This window comes from Sphaeramia orbicularis, chromosome 16 (genome assembly GCF_902148855.1).
Source record: "Sphaeramia orbicularis chromosome 16, fSphaOr1.1, whole genome shotgun sequence".
Classification (NCBI taxonomy): Eukaryota; Metazoa; Chordata; class Actinopteri; order Kurtiformes; family Apogonidae; genus Sphaeramia; species Sphaeramia orbicularis.
In genome coordinates this window covers 56,985,554-57,004,251 of record NC_043972.1, presented here as the reverse complement: position 1 = coordinate 57,004,251, position 18,698 = coordinate 56,985,554, and the positions used below count along the sequence as shown (strand labels likewise).

Sequence of the window (18,698 nt, the reverse complement as noted above, 5' to 3'; positions counted from 1 at the left end):
TTACAGAAACCCAACAAAATCCTCCAGGAGCAAACACTTGTGACAGGTGAGAGGAGAGGACGAAGACAAGACAAACTGCAGTTTTTCCTCCTTGGTAAACTGTGACTTTTTAAACTATAGAACTCTACACTTTCGTGTCCCATGACAATAACGTCCTTGGTCTCTGCACAGACTCTCCACCTTTAGGACCTTCAGGACCCCAACCCGCCCTTTTAATTGTGTGTGTGTGTGGGGGGGTTAATATCAAATACCACATTAGCCCTGATTTTCTAATGCTACAAGATGTTCTAAGCCCTCCTGTGTAATTTTTTTGAAATTTTCATCCAAACCCCCCCACCACCACCACCACCACCACCCCGAAAATTACTTTTTTAACTCTGAAAATCACATCTTTCACAGCTTCTCCGCTCTTTTGTCCAGTGCAGCTGGCCTGTGCAAAGCAGTGGGCTGGGGGGGCTTGAGCCCCTGCCGCTTTGATCCTCTGCCTACAAGTGCCCTTTTTACTCATTTTTTTATTTCTTCTTTTTTTTTTGCGCAAAAAACAGCATGACTAAAATTTTCGTGACTAAAATTTTGATCAATGATAATAAATGTTCAGAGTGGTTTAATTTGGCTGTCACTGGACCTGGTCATGGTGCCCTTTCATCTCTGTCACGCCCCGCCCCTTCCTCCTGTGCAACCTTGTTTGCAACACACACACACACACACGCACATGTCATGCGGTCTGGAGAATTAATGAGGATGAGGGAAGTGCTGCGATTCCAGGTACGTGAGAGTCCACCCCGCTATCTGCCCAAAACATTCACTTGTCTCTTTTGGTCCTGGTCCTATTCTTCAACAACTATAGTTTTGGGGCCAAAAACCGATGGTAAGTGAGTAAATAATTCAATATCATCGTCACGTCATGGAATGAGCTCCCAGACTAGCACACTCTAACAGCTGGGTGCCCACCTGAGTCTGAGTCCTGCTGAAGCACTCACACAGATTTGCTTCTGTTTTATTTCCATAAACTGTTGAGTTTTAGCTGCAAAATTCTAACACATGGTAATAGTCCTCACTTGCTGAAACAGTCACTTTTTCTTCAGTTTTCTCTGTTTTTGCATAATACCTTTAAGTTTACTCTGAGCTTTAATGAACATCTACATGATCAGTAAATTAAATATAGGGTAAAGGAAGTGATTTACACTGAAAAATGCAAAACACAGAGGTTTTTATTATAATAAATGGTGATAAATCACATGAGAAACGTTAAAAAGAGAAAAAAAATCATTTAGAAGCTGCCATAAAAGTACCACTGGGTCTTAATGGGTTAAAATGTGCTGAAGTAATTAAATTCTGCTAAACTGATATAAAATTGCATAAAAAGAAAACACATCCAAGTCTTCTTCTCATCCAATACCTAAATCCGGCCCTTTTGGTGTACAAGAGTCATAAAACTTATGTAAAATCCCCCGACTCTTTCATCAGTGTGTTATGGAAATGTTCAACTGATAACCCACACACACAAAGAGGAGGAGAGAAAGTTAGAGTTAAAATAAATAAATGCATTTATTGAGAAGTCAATCACAGAGAAACTCTGTAAGTGAAGTCTGATTAAACAAGAGAAAACTAAAGATTATATAGAACCAAATCCAACCCCCTCAAACTATGATGTCATTCCTTACGTACATCGTACCACCCCATACTACTCCTTCTCTGCTCCGTGAAGAGGTCATGATGACCTCTCCACTCTAACCTTGCTTGGATCCAATCTGGAGTGCAGGCGCCATTCTCTATCTACACATTCAGACATTTAGGTGTTTGGGTTTTAACTCAAGGCAAGAACTCCGTTCCTGGGTTGGGGGTGTTACAGAGTGGTAAACATCACACATAATGAATAATGACTCAGCATTAAAAGAAGATGTACTAACAGTATAAAATATAAAGAGTATAAAATATAAAAAGTAAATTTTTCCACCACATTTCCTCCCTTTTGATTATTCAACCGAATCAATCATGCAAAAACATAAAATTTACGTACGAGTATCAATAAATGATTATAAATGATTATCAACCCAAAGACAACCTAATTAAGCCATATTTCTCCAGATATTCTCCAGATAAATTATATGTAGCCAAATTTCCAGACTTTGTGTCTTTTTTCTTTTTAGATCAGGTTTGACATTGGAGGACAAATAGCAAAATACTATAAACATCCACCCATGATCTATCTGCTTTTGGACATCAGTCAGAACAGTAATTTCCAGCTTCACAATTTTTGTTCATTTGACAGGATTACACGTTGCTTTCTTCATACACCATCAAATCATCATCAAGATCATCTAAGTCATCAAAATCATAATTATCATCATCATCATCAATCACTTCATGCTATACCATACTAAAAGTACCAATCACACTGCTAATCATTGAACGTATTATTGGAATGATGCAACAGGATAATCCGAGGAGTAATACAAACACACCAAAAATCACAGCAATAATTTTCATCAACATTGCCTTCCATCCCCCAGACAGCAGCCAGCCCCAAAAATCCCAGCCTGTTGTAGTGTATGCAGTGTTTTCCTCATGTAGGACTCGTCTAGGGTGATCAAACTGATTGTGGAAACATCAGGTACATAGGTACAACACTGGTCGCCAATAAGATGACAGACACCTCCCTTTTCAGCCAATAGGAGATCTAAAGCTGCCCTATTCTGTAATGCGACAGTGCGGAGAGCTTTCATCTCACTGGTCATTAAACCACTGTTCAACAGACGCAGTGAGATTCTCTAGCTCCACAGAAAGTTCTTCTATGTACCAAGCTAAACAATCAGGGCCGTACATGGGAATAATACTGATTTCAAACTTATGGCCACCTGAAATCCGATCCCGTTTTACACAGGTGTGAGGCGGTGACATAACTGGGCTGATGGTCAATTTGGAGATAGCTGGAACCAAATAAGAGAGGTGACATGTACCTGCCCATCATGCTGGGAAATACAAATAAGAGTGTTGACCACACGTCCACACCATATCTGTAGGACAGTCATACCCATAATCAGAAGGAGTTAGAGCTACGGTGGCATTATATGTGGTAGTAACATTAAAAATAAAATAAAATAAAATAAAAATATGAGGTCTTAGCATCATAATGTGTCAGTGGGGATGGTGTACCTAGTAATGCCGTGAGATTGTAAAGGACTATAACTGGAGAAAAGTAAATTTATCAGCCCTTTTTTCGCATGCTACCTTGAGAGTAATGTTACACCCAGATGTGTGTCCCAAATTATACCGTGTGTGTTCTGTGACTGGGGAATGGAAGCAAGTGAAAAAAAGATTAGACAGATCTCTGAGCCGAAAAACAACATTTTTCTGTACCATAGTAATATTAGTGTCTCTAGAGAAATTTCTGGGATTTCTGAAGGAAGGTCACGTTGGGTCTCAACCCCAGCCAGGGGTACGCCGTGACAGACGGCCACTGTCCATTTTATCATTGTCAATAGTGTGTGATTGATCGAGAGAGGATAAGGAGCGAACAGAGTATCTTCATGTGAGCTGTGTGGCATCAAACTACACACATAGCATGACTGATTAGTGACACGTCGTGTCAGATCACGTGTCACTCGCCACCATGTGTTATCGCTAGTCGTGGTGATCAATGAGGTGGAGGTCACGTCCGTGACGTCCCCGAAGCTCCTCTGACCCTAGCTGTCCTCCGACAGACCAGGGCGCAAACAGGAATGTGATGCGGTGGTGAAGGATCAGATACCTGATAGAATGTGTCCATGTACCACATGTACAGGCACAGGAGGGTGATGCAGATGACAGCTGACCCTTTGATCACCTCCATCGTCGTCGAATCAGTGTATGTGTGGGGCAGGGGGTCTTCAGTCACTCGCCAGTGACCAGGCAAAGGATAAGTGTATATGAGACGTCACTGGGGTCGTTACCACCGCTAGGTTTCAACCAGTGAGTCTTGTGAGTGTGGGTGCGTGATACAGCTGTGTCCAGCTCCGGTGTCCAGTCGTCCAGTCTACGCTGTCGATCGATGCTCCGGCCCGTCCTCGGCTGCAGCAGTTGGCGGTTCTCCCAGAAACCGCTTACAGTGGATCGCATGGATCCACATGGCACGTTCAGCAACCTTGACCACTGTGTGCGTCGTCAGGAGCACCTGGAAAGGGCCTCGCCACCTGCGCTGTTTCCAGTGCTTTCGTCTGAAGTCCCGGACCAGGATCCAATCCCCCGGCTGCAGCGGATGAAGCAGCCCCTCTGCAGGAACCGGTAATGCTGATTTCACCAGTACCTGTACTTGAAATAGTTCAGAGGAGAGTTTTCTACACTAAGACACCATGTCATGCTCCAACAATGATGTCAACCCGGTTAGTTGGGGGGCCTGGAGACCTGTATATGGGGTCTCCCAAACATAATCTCAAAAGGACTCAGCCCACTTCGACTCCTACGTCTCATTCTCATTTGCATGAGAACCAGAGGTAGGGCCTTGACCCAGTTAAGACCTGTTTCCTCACAACATTTAGCCAGTTTTGATTTTAGGGTGCTATTTTCCCTTTCAATAGCCCCCCCCTGATTGTGGATGGTATGCACAGTGTGTTTTGAGGTCAAAACCTAGCATTTCCCCTAACTCAGTTAGTGCTGTGTTCACAAAGTGGGACCCATCGTCTAATGAGATCCTCTTTGGGATCCCCCAACAAAACAAAACAAAATTTCAGTTACCAAAGCTTTAGCCACTGCAGAGCTGTCTGCATGCTTTGCAGGAAAACATTTATCTAACATTCCTCCCTTAGACACATGATCTACGCCATGTGTCAGCTTAGCAAACCAGGGGAAGAAATGTTTGGGCCGACAAGGTCGTCCATCAGCTGCCTCAAGTGAAACAAAAGACACAAGCCTGTGGAGAAGGACAACAAAGGAGAAGGTCATCAACATACTGTAAAGGAGCAACACCTGGTGGGAGGTCAAGGTGGGACAGCGAGTCGGCCAAAATCGAATTGTAAATGGTTGGGGCCTCGCAATACCCCTGAGACATGCGCGTCCATGTGTACATTTTGTTTCTGAACTGAAACGCGAACCAATACTGGCTATCTGCATGCACGGGAACAGATGTGAACGCGTTCGAAAGGTCAATGACAGAGAAGTGAGATGCAGACGGCGGAATTTGTGATAAAATCGTGTGTGGATTTGGGACCGTGGGTATGCGTGGAACCACGGCTTTGTTTACCGCCTGTAGGTCTTGAATAAACCTCCATGTGTCTGGGTCAGGAGGGGTTCGCACTTTTTTCCACAGGAAAAATTGGGGTCCTGACCGGTGGATCAGGACATGGAACTATAATTCCCACATTCAAATAAGCTTCAAACTCGGACTGTTTTTGACATGGCCTGTAATCAGATCGCGGGGTAATGATGACCAGTGGGCAGTTCCGGACGAGACCCACATCATGTGGACCAGTAGCCCAGACACCAGGTGGGATATCAGCCAGTTTGGGTGGCACGGAGACGGGTGAGAGGCCTGTGGGAGATGTAGACATACAGGTGAGCGCTTCATCATTTAACAACTGTACAGTTTTCTGACAGTCAAACACTGATATCATGCTCTGTCTGTATACCCCCAGTCGGGGAGCGAACATGATGGCAGGGTCAGAGGTGGGACACAAATCTGACACCTGCAAGGCCTTTTCCACAAACGGGCCCACGTCTTTCCAATCTGCATGGCATGGTTTGGAAAGAGCAACATGCGTGGTGCAGCACCAAGCCTGTAAAAAGAACGTTGGTTATCAGTCAGTGACACAGACAATGCCCAAAAAAATATGAATCCCAAAACATGTAACCAGTTGTGAGCTTATCAGACTGTGTGAAAAAACTTTTCCTCATATGTGGGGTCAGGGCCTCCAGGACTGAAATGAGAAGCACACTATAAATCATTTGGGGGTGAGACATAAGCGCCAGGCTGAAGTCTGCTGTCACTCAGCTCGACCCATTTTTCTGTAATTTGGGGGGAACAGACTTTCCACTGGTATACAGAATCTGGTGAGCCAGCAGCATACCTAACCATTGTGTGTGTATACACACAATGTGAGTGGAGATCTGTGCCTGCGACTGTGTTTTGATGAGTTATCGTTAACCCCTCTGGACCCGATTCAAGTTTTACCCCCAATTTGCACATCAAATCCCGCCCACACAAATTAATGGGACAGACAGGTGCGAGTAAAAAAAGAATGTTAGAAAGTACATTCTTGTGAAACACATGTCAACGGAACAGTAAAGCTCTCTCTGTCCTGTTTACCACCAGCCGACACAGAAATAATAGTTTTTCCACTCAACTTTAGTGTAGGTGTTAAGTCTACATGTCTGATCACAGAGTATGTAGCTCCACTATCTACTAAAAACAATAACTTAAACCTACTTATAGTAAGATCAACCACAGGGAGCTTCTGATAGGAGTCAGTACACAGCTGAGCGTGTGTGTGTGTGTGTGTGTGTGTGTGTGTCACCTCCTCCTCCCTTGGGCAGTGCAGCAGAAGCTGTAGTGGGTGTGGAATCCGTGTCTGGAGACCCGCCCTCCAGGGCCGCGAGCCAATCCCCTGCCCCGTTCCCTCCACGTGGCTGTCTCCGCCCCGCCTTCTCTGTGGGCAGTCCCTTTTCCCATGTCCTGGTTGGCCACAGAGGTGGCCCACCCCTTCACATGTCGGACCACCCCTTTCCGGGTGTAGGTGGGCCTCGAGTGTTCTCCGGTCCCCGCCCACGCTGTTCCCCGGGGGGGGGGGGGTCGGGCGGACCAGTCCGGAGTGTCTGATGAAAGTGACCCCTGCCCTGCGTCTGGAATCTTCCACTGTCTCATCAGGCCTGTTTCAGGTTTCTCCATGCAGACAGACAGCCTCAGGTGGGAAAAAACGTCCGGCAGAGGCTAGGGGTCATCTGTGCAGCCAGAAGCCGCCTGAGTTCGGACCCAGTGGGTCTGTGTTCATTGCAGAAAGTCCCTCGGATGGATCAGGTAGATGTTTCAGTGAATGTCCATGCCCTGAACACCACAACAGGACCGTCTGGTCCGCTGACTTCCACCGTGGGCATTTGTGCAGCTGTGCCAGAAGTCAGTCCTCCCCCCTGCCTGCAGCATCAGCAGCGGGGGTGGAGTCGGGTTGTGTGGAGTCCGGCTCCGGTGGTGGAGAAGGCCGGGGGTCAGCAGACCTGGGGGGGCCTGCTGGGGCCCGTTGACGTTTGGCCATTTCTGGAATTACGGCTGAGTGTTCCGGGAGGGGGGGCGGGTTCTCGCGGCGTCTTTGTGGGCAGGCGTCCAGACCCGGACACCAACTTCGCTGCCTGCACAGAAACACAAGGGGGGGGCATATGGTATATGGTAAAGTGGCGGAGCTCAAGCTCCTTGACAATCGAAAATATAACTGTTTAATCTGTATAATCTGTTTTATATCTGTTTTTATAACCAGCAGCATAATTTACCAGATCTTACAGACGTAGCACAGACGTCGCACAAAAATACAAGGGAAGTATAAAGTTATGAATGAAAAGAAGTGGTTTAAATATTCTAACAAATTAGGCATAAAGGGAAAAAAACACAGCTAGATGGTGTCATCTACGGTTACACATGCCTCAGTTTGTTTTTGCTTCATTCACCACATCTCAAAACATTTGTTACAAGTTTCCTATTGTTTAAATTCCCTGACCTTGTTTTTTCTCTCTTTGCCTCCCTTTAACTCATTCAGTTTTTGCACACCCAAAGTTGGCGTTTTAGAAAAAATACCCATGTTTACCCAATAATCAGCACATTCAAGCACAATTTCCCCATATTTTCTTTTACCCATGGGTTTTGGAATAGGGGCCTCTCTGTCCACACCCCCATCACTGTGCCCCGGCCGGTTTCCCATTTTTACACTTAGAACGTCTTCTAAGTGGTTTTTGTTCCTTGGCGAACAAAATACTAAAAAACCCTGATTTTTCTTTTCAGTTGTCAGCGAAAAAATCACCTAAACGCTTTCAAGTTTGTTATAAACTTTACTCTACTGTATTTACATACAGTAGCAACCTTATACGATTTTTCTTTTTGGTTGAAGGCAGGTGAAAAAATCTCCCAAAAACACCTGTACTCTATTGTATTTGCATACAATAGCAACCCTATACGATTTTCTTTTTGGTTGAAGGCGAAAAAATCTCACAAAAACGCCTGTACTCTATTGTATTTGCATACAATAGCAACCCGACTCAGGTCTATATATATATATATATATACTTATTCTTATTTTTTATTTATTATTATTTTTATTTTTCATTTTTATTTTTTTATTTTATTTTATTTATTTATTTTTTTATATATATAAACCCGAATCGCACGCCACTATTGTTTCAGTGACATGCCCAGTGACGTGAGTTTGGAACACAGAGAGTAAAAGGCCCAACACCCCAAACTGTAACTTTCTCACCGTGTGTGGCGTTGAACTCAGTTCCGATTCCAGTGGTGAGACGGGCGGGGCTCGGGGCCGGTCCCCCGTCTGCGGTGTCGTTTTACCACGGGGCTACAGCCGCTTTTTGGCCCGTAGGATGATCAGTCCACCAACCTCCGTTCCCCGCCCGACAGCACACATGGAATCCTGCCGACAACGCCAATTTGTTATGGAAATGTTCAACTGATAACCCACACACAAAGAGGAGGAGAGAAAGTTAGAGTTAAAATAAATAAATGCATTTATTGAGAAGTCAATCACAGAGAAACTCTGTAAGTGAAGTCTGATTAAACAAGAGAAACTAAAGATTATATAGAACCAAATCCAACCCCCTCAAACTATGATGTCATTCCTTACGTACATCGTACCACCCCATACTACTCCTTCTCTGCTCCGTGAAGAGGTCATGATGACCTCTCCACTCTAACCTTGCTTGGATCCAATCTGGAGTGCAGGCGCCATCCTCTATCTACACATTCAGACATTTAGGTGTTTGGGTTTTAACTCAAGGCAAGAACTCCGTTCCTGGGTTGGGGGTGTTACAGAGTGGTAAACATCACACATAATGAATAATGACTCAGCATTAAAAGAAGATGTACTAACAGTATAAAATATAAAGAGTATAAAATATAAAAAGTAAATTTTTCCACCACAAGTGCCAACACTGACATTTCTGGTTTTGTTTCAGAAACTGCTGGATCGATTATCGTAATATCTGTGTTCACCTCAAACATCTTGAGTGAATCTTATTTGAAATAACCACAAACCTCCACAAATATTCCCATCAACCTGCTCAATATTAAATGATACAGCTAGAAATACTACAATATAAACTTTATTATTATCATGTAATGTTAAATGGTTTGGCTTGGGTTAACACTTCCTCTACATGGTTATTTCTTGGAAAACCTAAATATCATCATAAATATGTCCTAGAATGAAAAGAAACTAAATATTCAATGTTTCACTGTAAAAGTAGGTGTAAAACCAGATGTAAAATGAAGGTATTTCTAGTTATTAACATTCACTGTCATGCTTTTATACATAATTTAACATCTGTTTTGAAGAATTTGTCTTGGACTTACACTGCAAAAATCCAAATCTTACCAAGTGTATTATTCTCATTTACTAGTCCAAATATCTCATCACACTTAAAATAAGACAGAATCACCTACAGAGGAACTTGTAAGGGAGATAAAACAACTTATTTTTAGACAATAGATCTAGAAAAACTTATTTCAAGAAATCTTACCGAGATAATTTTCACTTGTTCCATTGGGAGATTTTTTTGGTGAATTGAGCAAAATAAAATATTGAATTAAGCAAAAAAAAAAAAAAAAAAAAATCTGCCAATGGAACAAGTGAAAATTATCTCACTAAGATTTCTTGAAATAAGATTTTCCAGATCTATTGTCTAACACCAAGTTCTTATATCTCACTGAAAAGTTACTCTTTAGGTGATTTTGTCTTATTTTAAGTGTGATGAGATGTTTTGACTAGAAATGAGAAAAATACACCTGGTAAGATTTAGATTTTTGCAGGGTATTAACACACACAAAAAATTCTACGCATTACATCTTTATTTCCACTTATATAGATCAGTTTCATGAGGACGTAGGACGTATGCTGCTCACACACCTTGGAGGCAGAAAGCACACCGAGTTTGTAGCAAAACACTGACTGTAAGTGTGAATAATGCCATCGTCTTGCTGTGCCGTGGGTTGTCAGAACAGAAAGAACACACAGAAGGATTTAAACTTCTACAGAATTCCTGCTGGCAAACATCCCTTCCAGAAAAATCGGCGAAAATTATGGTTGCAGGCATTAAGACGGGAGAACTGGTCTGAGGAGGAACTTCAGAATGCTGGTCTGTGCAGTGCACACTTCAGATCTGGAAGGACTGGAGATCTACCACAGAGGTCGAGTTAACCGGAAATATTCCGCCATTGACAGATTTTTTTTTAAATGACGGAAAATTCTGAAGGTTGTCCGTCATTTTGACAGATTAAAATACTGAGGGTAATCGTTGTTTAGCTAACTTTAGCCTAAATTAGATGCTACTTTGCTGCGCAAACTGTGCAGACAGCCGAGTCTCCTTAGTTATTTTAAAAGCCCAGTAAATGTGATGGCACTGATAAACACGGTGAAAAAAGAGGGACTGATGTGGTGAAGGATGACGGACAAGCAAGTTATACACCAGTTCTGATGGCATTTGGTGTGTTCTATGTACGCATTTTCTACCTTTCATGTGTTATGGCACGTTAGTTTGTGCCTAGATCTGTGGTTCGCAGAACCTGAACCCTAACCCTCAGTGCATGGGATTGACACTGTGTGAACAAACACAAGGAAAGCTTATAATGTCTACAGATAACACACCAATTAAAAGTGGCATAAATAGTTATGCGAGCAGTGATATCACGTTGGTTTATCAGCCAGCAGCAACTACAGCTGCTGCATCAGTGAGATGTTTTTGAACATTAAATACTACTAAATATATCTCATTATCATTAAAAAATAAAAATTTGAAATGACGGACAATAATATGTTATGATGGAATTTTTACGGCCCTGTCCATCAAAATGACGGAGTATAAAAATGTCTAGTACAGGGGTGTCAAACTCAGATCCTCGAGGGCTGGTATCCTGCATGTTTTAGATGTTTCCCTCTTCCATCACACTTGGAAGCCATTACATCGTTTTCAGGCTTCTGCAGAGCTGGATGATGAGCTGATCATTAATTGAACCAGGTGTGGCTGGAAGAGGGAAACATCTAAAACATGCAGGATAGCGGCCCTGGAGGACCGGAGTTTGACACCTGTGGTCTAGTGCAACCTCTGCTGCCCACCCGTCTGTGACAGTCTGCTTTTCTACTGTGGGACAGCCTAACCTGATGCAGTTAAGTCAAATTATGCGGCCGTGAAAGAGAAGATGGGATCGGCTTTTGGACAGAAACAGTTAATGGACAGTTTTAGAGCTAACATATTCGCTCGTTCACGAGTTCCGGGGGAGAGCCTGGAGGTGTATGTGAGCCAGCTGGTAGCTGGTACTGGTGGTTTTGCCTCCGAGGTGCGAGCGCATCACTGTTGTTAGTAAACACTGAAAGTCATCTATATAAACTGAACATCAAAAGAAACTTATCACATATTCTATGTGATGCCATTTCACACCATTTTATTAAATATGAAAACAAATTCTTTCTTGTTCTTAAAAAAACATTTAATTAACAAACAAAATACAACAAACAACAAAACAGTGGATGAGTATCCAGAGGATAATGTAAAATATGACAAAGGGGAGTTCAACAAAGTTCACATTTAGCAACAAGCAACATTATTAATCCACAGCAAGTCAAAGATCTCAATCCCATTGAACATCTGTGGGATATTCTTGGTAGATCCGTGTATGCTAGGCGTCCAGTTCCTGGCAACCGCCAGATGCTCATCCAGGCCCTTCAGGAAGAGTGGGACAACATCCCCCAGATAGGATCAGGAGGTGAATCCAGAGTATGTGCAGAAGGTGCACAGCCTGTGTTAGGGCTCAGGGAGGACACACCCAGTATTGAGGACATTGATCTGGACCATTTGGTCAATCTTTGACTTGCTGTGGATTAATAATGTTGCTTGTTGCTAAATGTAAATAAACAATTTTAAGGTTAACAAATAATCGTTTTTAATAATCGTGATTTCAATTATTGCTAAAATAATCGTGATTATTTTTTTTTCTATAATCGAGCAGCCCTAATACACACGTTTCATATAGTTCTCTATTTAGAGAAAAAAAAACAAATACATCTGTTGGAAGTCTTCCTCTTTTTTGTTATTTTATATATATATATATATATATATATATATATATATATATATATAGTTAAACATACCTTAGAACGAAAAAGATGTCACATATTTCCCGTATTTCCATGATTACAAAAACCACACAAGTTTCAGCTCCAATACATTCAACCGGTTCAGTTATAACTTGTCATTTTCAGTTAAATTAACTCAGGCCTCAGTGGGGTGATATATACAATCTATTTTGACCACATTTCCATAAATGTATCCTCTTTTACTTTCATGAAAAGGACAGTTTCTCCATTATGTACATTTCATAGATTGTGTTTAACCATTCTTCGTGTTGTGGTGCATCTGGTTGTAGCCACTTCCTCGTCAGAGTTTTTTTTCCCTCCAATCAGTCTCATTAAATATTTGTCTCCTTTATTTTGAATGTCCTGCGTCCTGGCTCCCATGTACAGTGTTAAAGCATCAAATGGGATTGTGGATAGATTCCAAACAGTTGTGGATGTTCTTCCAGAATGACTATGACTTGATTTTTAGACATTCCCAAATTAGATGGTAGTGATTAGCTACAGATGATCGATATAACCTTCAACACTCCTAATAATAATAATAATAATAATAATAATAATAATAATAATTCCTTTAATCGGTCTAATTTAGTTCCAGTGAGCAAAGTAAACAATTGTTGTCAGTCCTTTGTGATTCTGTAACTATTTAAAGGATTTGCTGACACTGGAGATAACTGAACATTTATCAACATCTTTCAATATTTCTGTTATTTGTTATTTTCTGGTCTTATACAGGAAACACATCTTTTAAGGAGAAACCATCAGATAGTGGTTGTCTTAAAAATGTTCCGTCAATTACCTAACTAATTAATTTTGTCTGTCTGCTTAATCTGGTTCCAAACAAATGTGTTTATTCTGTTACATTCCATTGCATATCAGTGACTGCCTCTTCTGTTCTTTTTTGTTTGTTTGTTTGTTTTGATGTAGAAAGAAGCCAAAGGGGGATTTTGAGTGAAATCTAAAAGTTCTATCTGGACAAAGACAAAGATCACCTGATTCCAGCGAAATGGATGGAAGACCTACCTGTGACCAGTGTACCAGTGTCGAAAGACTTTTACCAGAATGAGTGAGCTTAAAAGACACCAGCGTATCCACACTGGAGAAAGACCATATTACTGTGACAGGTGTGGAAAGGCTTTCATAACAGCAGATGACTTAAAAATCCACCAACACATCCACACTGGAGAAAGGCCATTTTACTGTGACCACTGTGGGAAGACTTTCACCCGTATTAGTGTGTTCAAAATCCACCTGCTCGTCCACAGAAGAGAAAAACCATGTCTGTAAGCATTGTCAAAAGGCTTTCACCACAGCAGCTCAACTAAAAATCCACCAGCGCATCCATACTGGAGAAAGACCATAAAACTGTGACCAATGTGGGAGGACTTTCACCCACATAAGTATGCTTAAAGACCACTTACATGGACTTTTGGCAAAATGGTGAAGAGAGTAGTCACATAGTTTAGAGCTCCTCCGTGTCGGTTAAAATAGCCCCACTAAAACTGATTGACTTGATGCACAAATGTTTTATGTCCTGTAATGAGTGGAAATAATCAAAATAAAAGCAGAGGAATCAAGAAATCAACACAAGAAATAGCAGCAATGTTAACGCTACATGAACGCAGCGAGGCTGAACCTGGAGACCACATGGCGGGGAATGCTGACCAAGACCACATTGAGACCCTCCGAGCGGGGCTAGAAGCATCAGCAGAGACATAAAAGACCTCCACCAAAACAGAGAGGAGCTGCAAGAATTTAAGAATGACATAAAGAGTGAAATGAAACAAGAACTTACTTTGTTTAGGGAAGATATTTACCACAAACTTCAAGAAAATAAAGAGCTACAAGAGCAAAAAGCTAAGTTATCCAAAGTTGAGGGCCACATAACTGAGCTGGAGGAGTGGAATACTGACGCAAAAAAAAGAGCTACTGAAACTACTAAACCCGACCCAACATATGCAAGACAAAATAAGAGAGCAGGAAACAAGGTCACGGAGAAATAATATCCACATCTTAGGTATACAGTATGTGGCTGTAAAAACACTCAGTTTGGATTGTTGCTAGAATAAATGAACATAAATGAAATGTACTAGTATGTTCTGACACTTTCTGATGTGAATAAACTGATAATGGCAAGTGTAATGTTGGAACTCTGATCAGTATCAGGTGGAGAACACAGGCCAGGGCGTGAAATATATGAAATGTTGGGTTTGATTTTATTTTATCAGCAGAAAAATACCTTGGATTAGAGTCAGAAAAAACTGGAAATGAGGTTTTTACTCCATTTAATAATAATTATAATGAATTTTGTAATGAATCCAAATTTTTATTTATTTATTTTTTCACTGTAAATGTCAATGTAATGTAAATCAGAATCAGATTTACAATAATTCTTCATTTAAGCAACAAAACAACATGTTACACAAACTCTGGACATGAATGAATGAATAAATGAATGAATGAATGTAAACATTTTACTGCTGAAAGATGCTGAAGTATGTAGAAACAGATGGAAATAACACTCACAAGCCTTTACGACTAAAATACTGTAATTCCACCAATAAACAGGTGTTATGGATGTAAATGTACAAAGAATAAAGTTATAATATTAGGACAAAAATATAGACTTATGAGTAAAGAGTCAAAATTCTTTCCAACTTTCAGCCCAAAAGATGAACTGAATGCAGATGTGGAGGCTATTCTCCAGATATTTCCACCTCTTTATGACTTTTCTCCAAACATTATGTCTTTATTCTGTAAATACGGTCCTTTAAAGTAATGGTCATTTTCAGCCTAAAGCCATAATCCTCTCACTTTGTAAAAATGCTGATAGATGAGTTATTGTGAAGGCTCCATTAGTGATTTCTTCAAACATCTTCTTCCCTGAAACTATTGGTTGAATTCATTTAAATTTGATCTGTACCTTCCTTGCAACAACGTTTAAAAAGTTTGTTCACAGTTTAGAAAAATGTAGATTTTTCAATATTCTAAATGTTCCTTTCCTTCTAATGGTCCATATTTTGATGGTTTCTAACATGTAAATGGTTCCAGATATCAGTCTAGTTCCTATTGATCACTGATAGAAGTCATATCTGGACTGTAATTGGATGAGTTGAGTTCTCCTCCAGTGAAAGTCCCGCCCACTTCTATAGTTAGATTGATGTGCATCCAGACCACAGGACTGGAACATACAGACAGAACCTGACAACCTCACACATTCAACTGGGGACTGATTCTGGATAGTCCAGTTCCACTGTATGAGCAAGAAATCACATATTCACAATCATTTCATGACAAGAGGAAAAATACTTTATTCCAACATTATGGGCAGGAGTGTTCTAGCAGAAGAACCAATAAATAATGACCACTGCAACTGAAAAATAGAACAAAACAATCAACAGGAACTAAATAAACAACAGGAAGAAAAATATAATGAAATAATCACCAAAATTGACAAAAATTAACAAAATAATCAACATAGATGAAGAAAAATGAAAGCACTGGATGATAATTCATCATAATTAAGTAAATACTAAGAATTAAGGAAAATTAATCAAGCAAAAAAAAAAAAAAAAAAAAAAATTGTTACAATGTATTAAAATGAAAAATATCAAAGCAATAAAACAGAAATATGGAAAAAAGGACAAAGTAATGAATGAAGAAAATGAAAAAAGAAGCAAAAGAACAAAGGGTGAACAAAAATGGGAAAATATATATATAAAAAAATCTAATGAACAAAACAATGAACATAAATGAAGAAAATATAACAAATGAATTGTCAAAATGTACAAAAATTAACAAAAAAAAAATAGCCAAAGTGAATTTCAAATGAATAAAGAAAACTCAAAATGATCAGAAAAATCAACAAAATAACGAACATAAAAGAAGAAAAATGAAAACACTGGACAAATAATTCATCATAATGACTGATATAAAAAGAATTAAGTAAAATTAACGAAACAAGCGCCAAAAATAAACAAAATAATTGTTGAATTCAGACTGATTTATGTTACTGGTGTTTCTAAATGTTCTGTGTATTTGTAGATGATCAACTCAGACAGAATTGTGTTAAAATTCAAATGATTTGTCTTGAACAATTTCATGTACAAAATACAGCTACACAACTTTACAACACAACTACACAACTATACAACGCATCTACACAACATCTAGAAAACTACACAACACATCTACACAGCTAATCAACACATCTGCACAACTATACAACAACTACACAACTATAAAACACATCTATGCATCGCACACACTGTGGATCCTGGGTACCACAGTCTAAATCCTCCAAACAGTGGTTCAGTGGATGTGGTTTTGAAGGTGTAGATGTGGATCAGTTTGTCAGAGGAGACTCTGTAGAAGGACACAGATCCAGCAGGACAGTCCACATACACTGAGACTGTACCAGAGGAGGAGGAGGACTGAGGGAGGGGTGTGTATTTGTTATTATGCCAGACCCTGTATTCATTTCCATTACAGACCAGACTCCAGGACTGTTTATTTAATCCAAACCCACATTCTAAACTGTTTCCTTTCCTCCTGATTCCTTTGTAAGTCACTGATATTTCAACCCCTCCACTCCACTGGACCTCCCAGTAACAGCAACCAGTCAGACCAGTTGAACACATCAGCTGATGAAAGGCCTCAAATCTGTCCTGATGATCAGGATATGACTGAACTTCCTCCACTCGTTCCACCTTCTTGTTGTTTTCAGACAGTTTCAGTTCTCTGTGCGCTGTGTTTGGATCCAGGGTGAGTTCACAGAAATCTGATGGACAGAAGAAAACACAAAACAGCTGCAGTTATTGATCAGTGATAAGCTTGATTTGACTTTAACCTCCTAAGACCCAGATTTGGGTTTTCTGTCCACATTTGTGGACATAAGATTCACAACTTTATACCAAAGAAAAAAGAAGAAAACTGCCCACCACAAAGGACATTCCATAAAAATTTTAAAACTGCATCTGAAAAAAGCTGTTGCATCATGATGTTTCCAATATAGGCACTTATTTAATAAAAAAACAAAAAAAGCTTGTACTTTGCTGACATTTCCTAGGTCTCAGGAAGTTAAGGGAAAGACTAGAGAATGACTCGTTACCTCCGCCAGGAGGTATTGTGATTGCTTTGCTTTGTGTGTTTGTGTACATGCGTGCGCGCGTGTGTGCATGTGTGCGTGTTTGCTTGTTAGCAAGATAACTCACAAAGTTATGGAAGGATTTTCATGAAATTTTCAGGAAATGTTGATACTGTCACAAGGAAGAAATTATTAAATTTTGGTGGTGATCGGGGGGGTGGGGGGGCTTGCAACATTTCCTGAAAATTTCCTGAAAATCTGTTCATAACTTTTTGAGTCATCTTGCTAACAAACAAACACGTACGGGAGGCAGATCTGTCTTGGCGGAGGTCTGTGCTCTCCAAGTGCTTTTCTTGTTTGTAATTGTGTCCCTGATTCACACACTGTTACTATGACACAAATGACCATATGTTGGATTGGTGATGAGTTTCTTTTATATAGCTGTAAGCTAGCTGCTAGCTGTGCAGTCACAAGGAAAGACATTAGTTGGAATATAAAACCACAGTTGCACAACCTCACCTGGTACCACATTACAAACACTAATACTCAACACAAGGAATAAAAACTGAACACACTAATCAGTCAAATTAATCATCAGTTGGTGAAATGAATGAAAATGAATAAAAAACTACATTAAATACAAAACAAGTGTTCAGAGAACGCAGACCTCTGCCAAGCACCCTAAACGGTGTGCATATGTGGATCAACTATTTCTTTTTAAATTAAACAGTTTCAAAGTTGTTTCATACAGTAGAAAAAGTTGAAGCTTGGTACCAGTCATGTGTATGTCAAATTATATTCAATTCCAATCAATATTTGTTGAGTTATAATGAAAAATGTGTCATAAATGGGATTTTCAATGTTAAATTGAAATGTCCACAGAGTTCACATTCCACAGTGGATGTGGACAATTTTGCACCAGATACCAGATATTGTTATAAGCTATCCGTGTCCTGACCAATCAGCTGTCAGCTCACCCACTGTCTTCACTGACAGTTGATGTGTTTTCTAATGTGGTACCAGCTCCCACTGTATGTTCAGGTTGGGTTTCATTTGAAATCCAAAGGAAATCCACTTACACTTCCTCAGACCTGGTCTCAACCATCGGACTCCACTGGGCTCCAACCTGAAAGGAGGAGGGGGGAGGGGAGGGGGGGGGGGGGGGGGGGTGTTGTCAGATCAGCATTAAACATGGACATTCCATCACTCTGATCCACTCCAGCTTTTCTGTTCACATCCAGTCAGTGGTTCCTGTCAGTCCCTTATTGAACGTCTGTATCTGTGACCGTGGTCTGGAACTT

At 40.6% G+C, this 18,698-nt stretch overlaps 5 protein-coding genes and 1 pseudogene across 10 annotated transcripts in view; 4 read left to right on the top strand and 2 right to left on the bottom strand.

Moving 5' to 3' along the window:
* Positions 1 to 13,828, top strand: part of LOC115436258 (zinc finger protein 420-like) — a 37,948-nt pseudogene extending 24,120 nt beyond the window's left edge.
* Positions 1 to 18,698, top strand: part of LOC115435836 (uncharacterized) — a 1,131,008-nt gene that overhangs the window by 442,721 nt on the left and 669,589 nt on the right. The window lies entirely within an intron of this gene.
* Positions 1 to 18,698, bottom strand: part of LOC115436331 (zinc finger protein 658B-like) — a 763,626-nt gene that overhangs the window by 310,239 nt on the left and 434,689 nt on the right. The window lies entirely within an intron of this gene.
* The window catches only part of LOC115436291 (zinc finger protein 239-like), an 887,505-nt gene that overhangs the window by 475,283 nt on the left and 393,524 nt on the right, over positions 1 to 18,698 (top strand). The gene's annotated exons all lie outside the window — the stretch shown is intronic.
* Positions 1 to 18,698, top strand: part of LOC115436268 (zinc finger protein 664-like) — a 70,674-nt gene that overhangs the window by 8,153 nt on the left and 43,823 nt on the right. The window lies entirely within an intron of this gene.
* LOC115435840 (protein NLRC3-like) overlaps positions 16,105 to 18,698 on the bottom strand; it is a 42,466-nt gene continuing 39,872 nt past the window's right edge. The window contains exons 7-8 of the mRNA XM_030158452.1: positions 18,477 to 18,523; positions 16,105 to 17,091 (exon numbers count right to left, since the gene is read on the bottom strand). Of these exons, the coding sequence (XP_030014312.1) occupies positions 16,550 to 17,091; positions 18,477 to 18,523 (589 nt within the window). The 3' untranslated portion in view covers positions 16,105 to 16,549. The remainder of the gene's footprint in view (positions 17,092 to 18,476; positions 18,524 to 18,698) is intronic.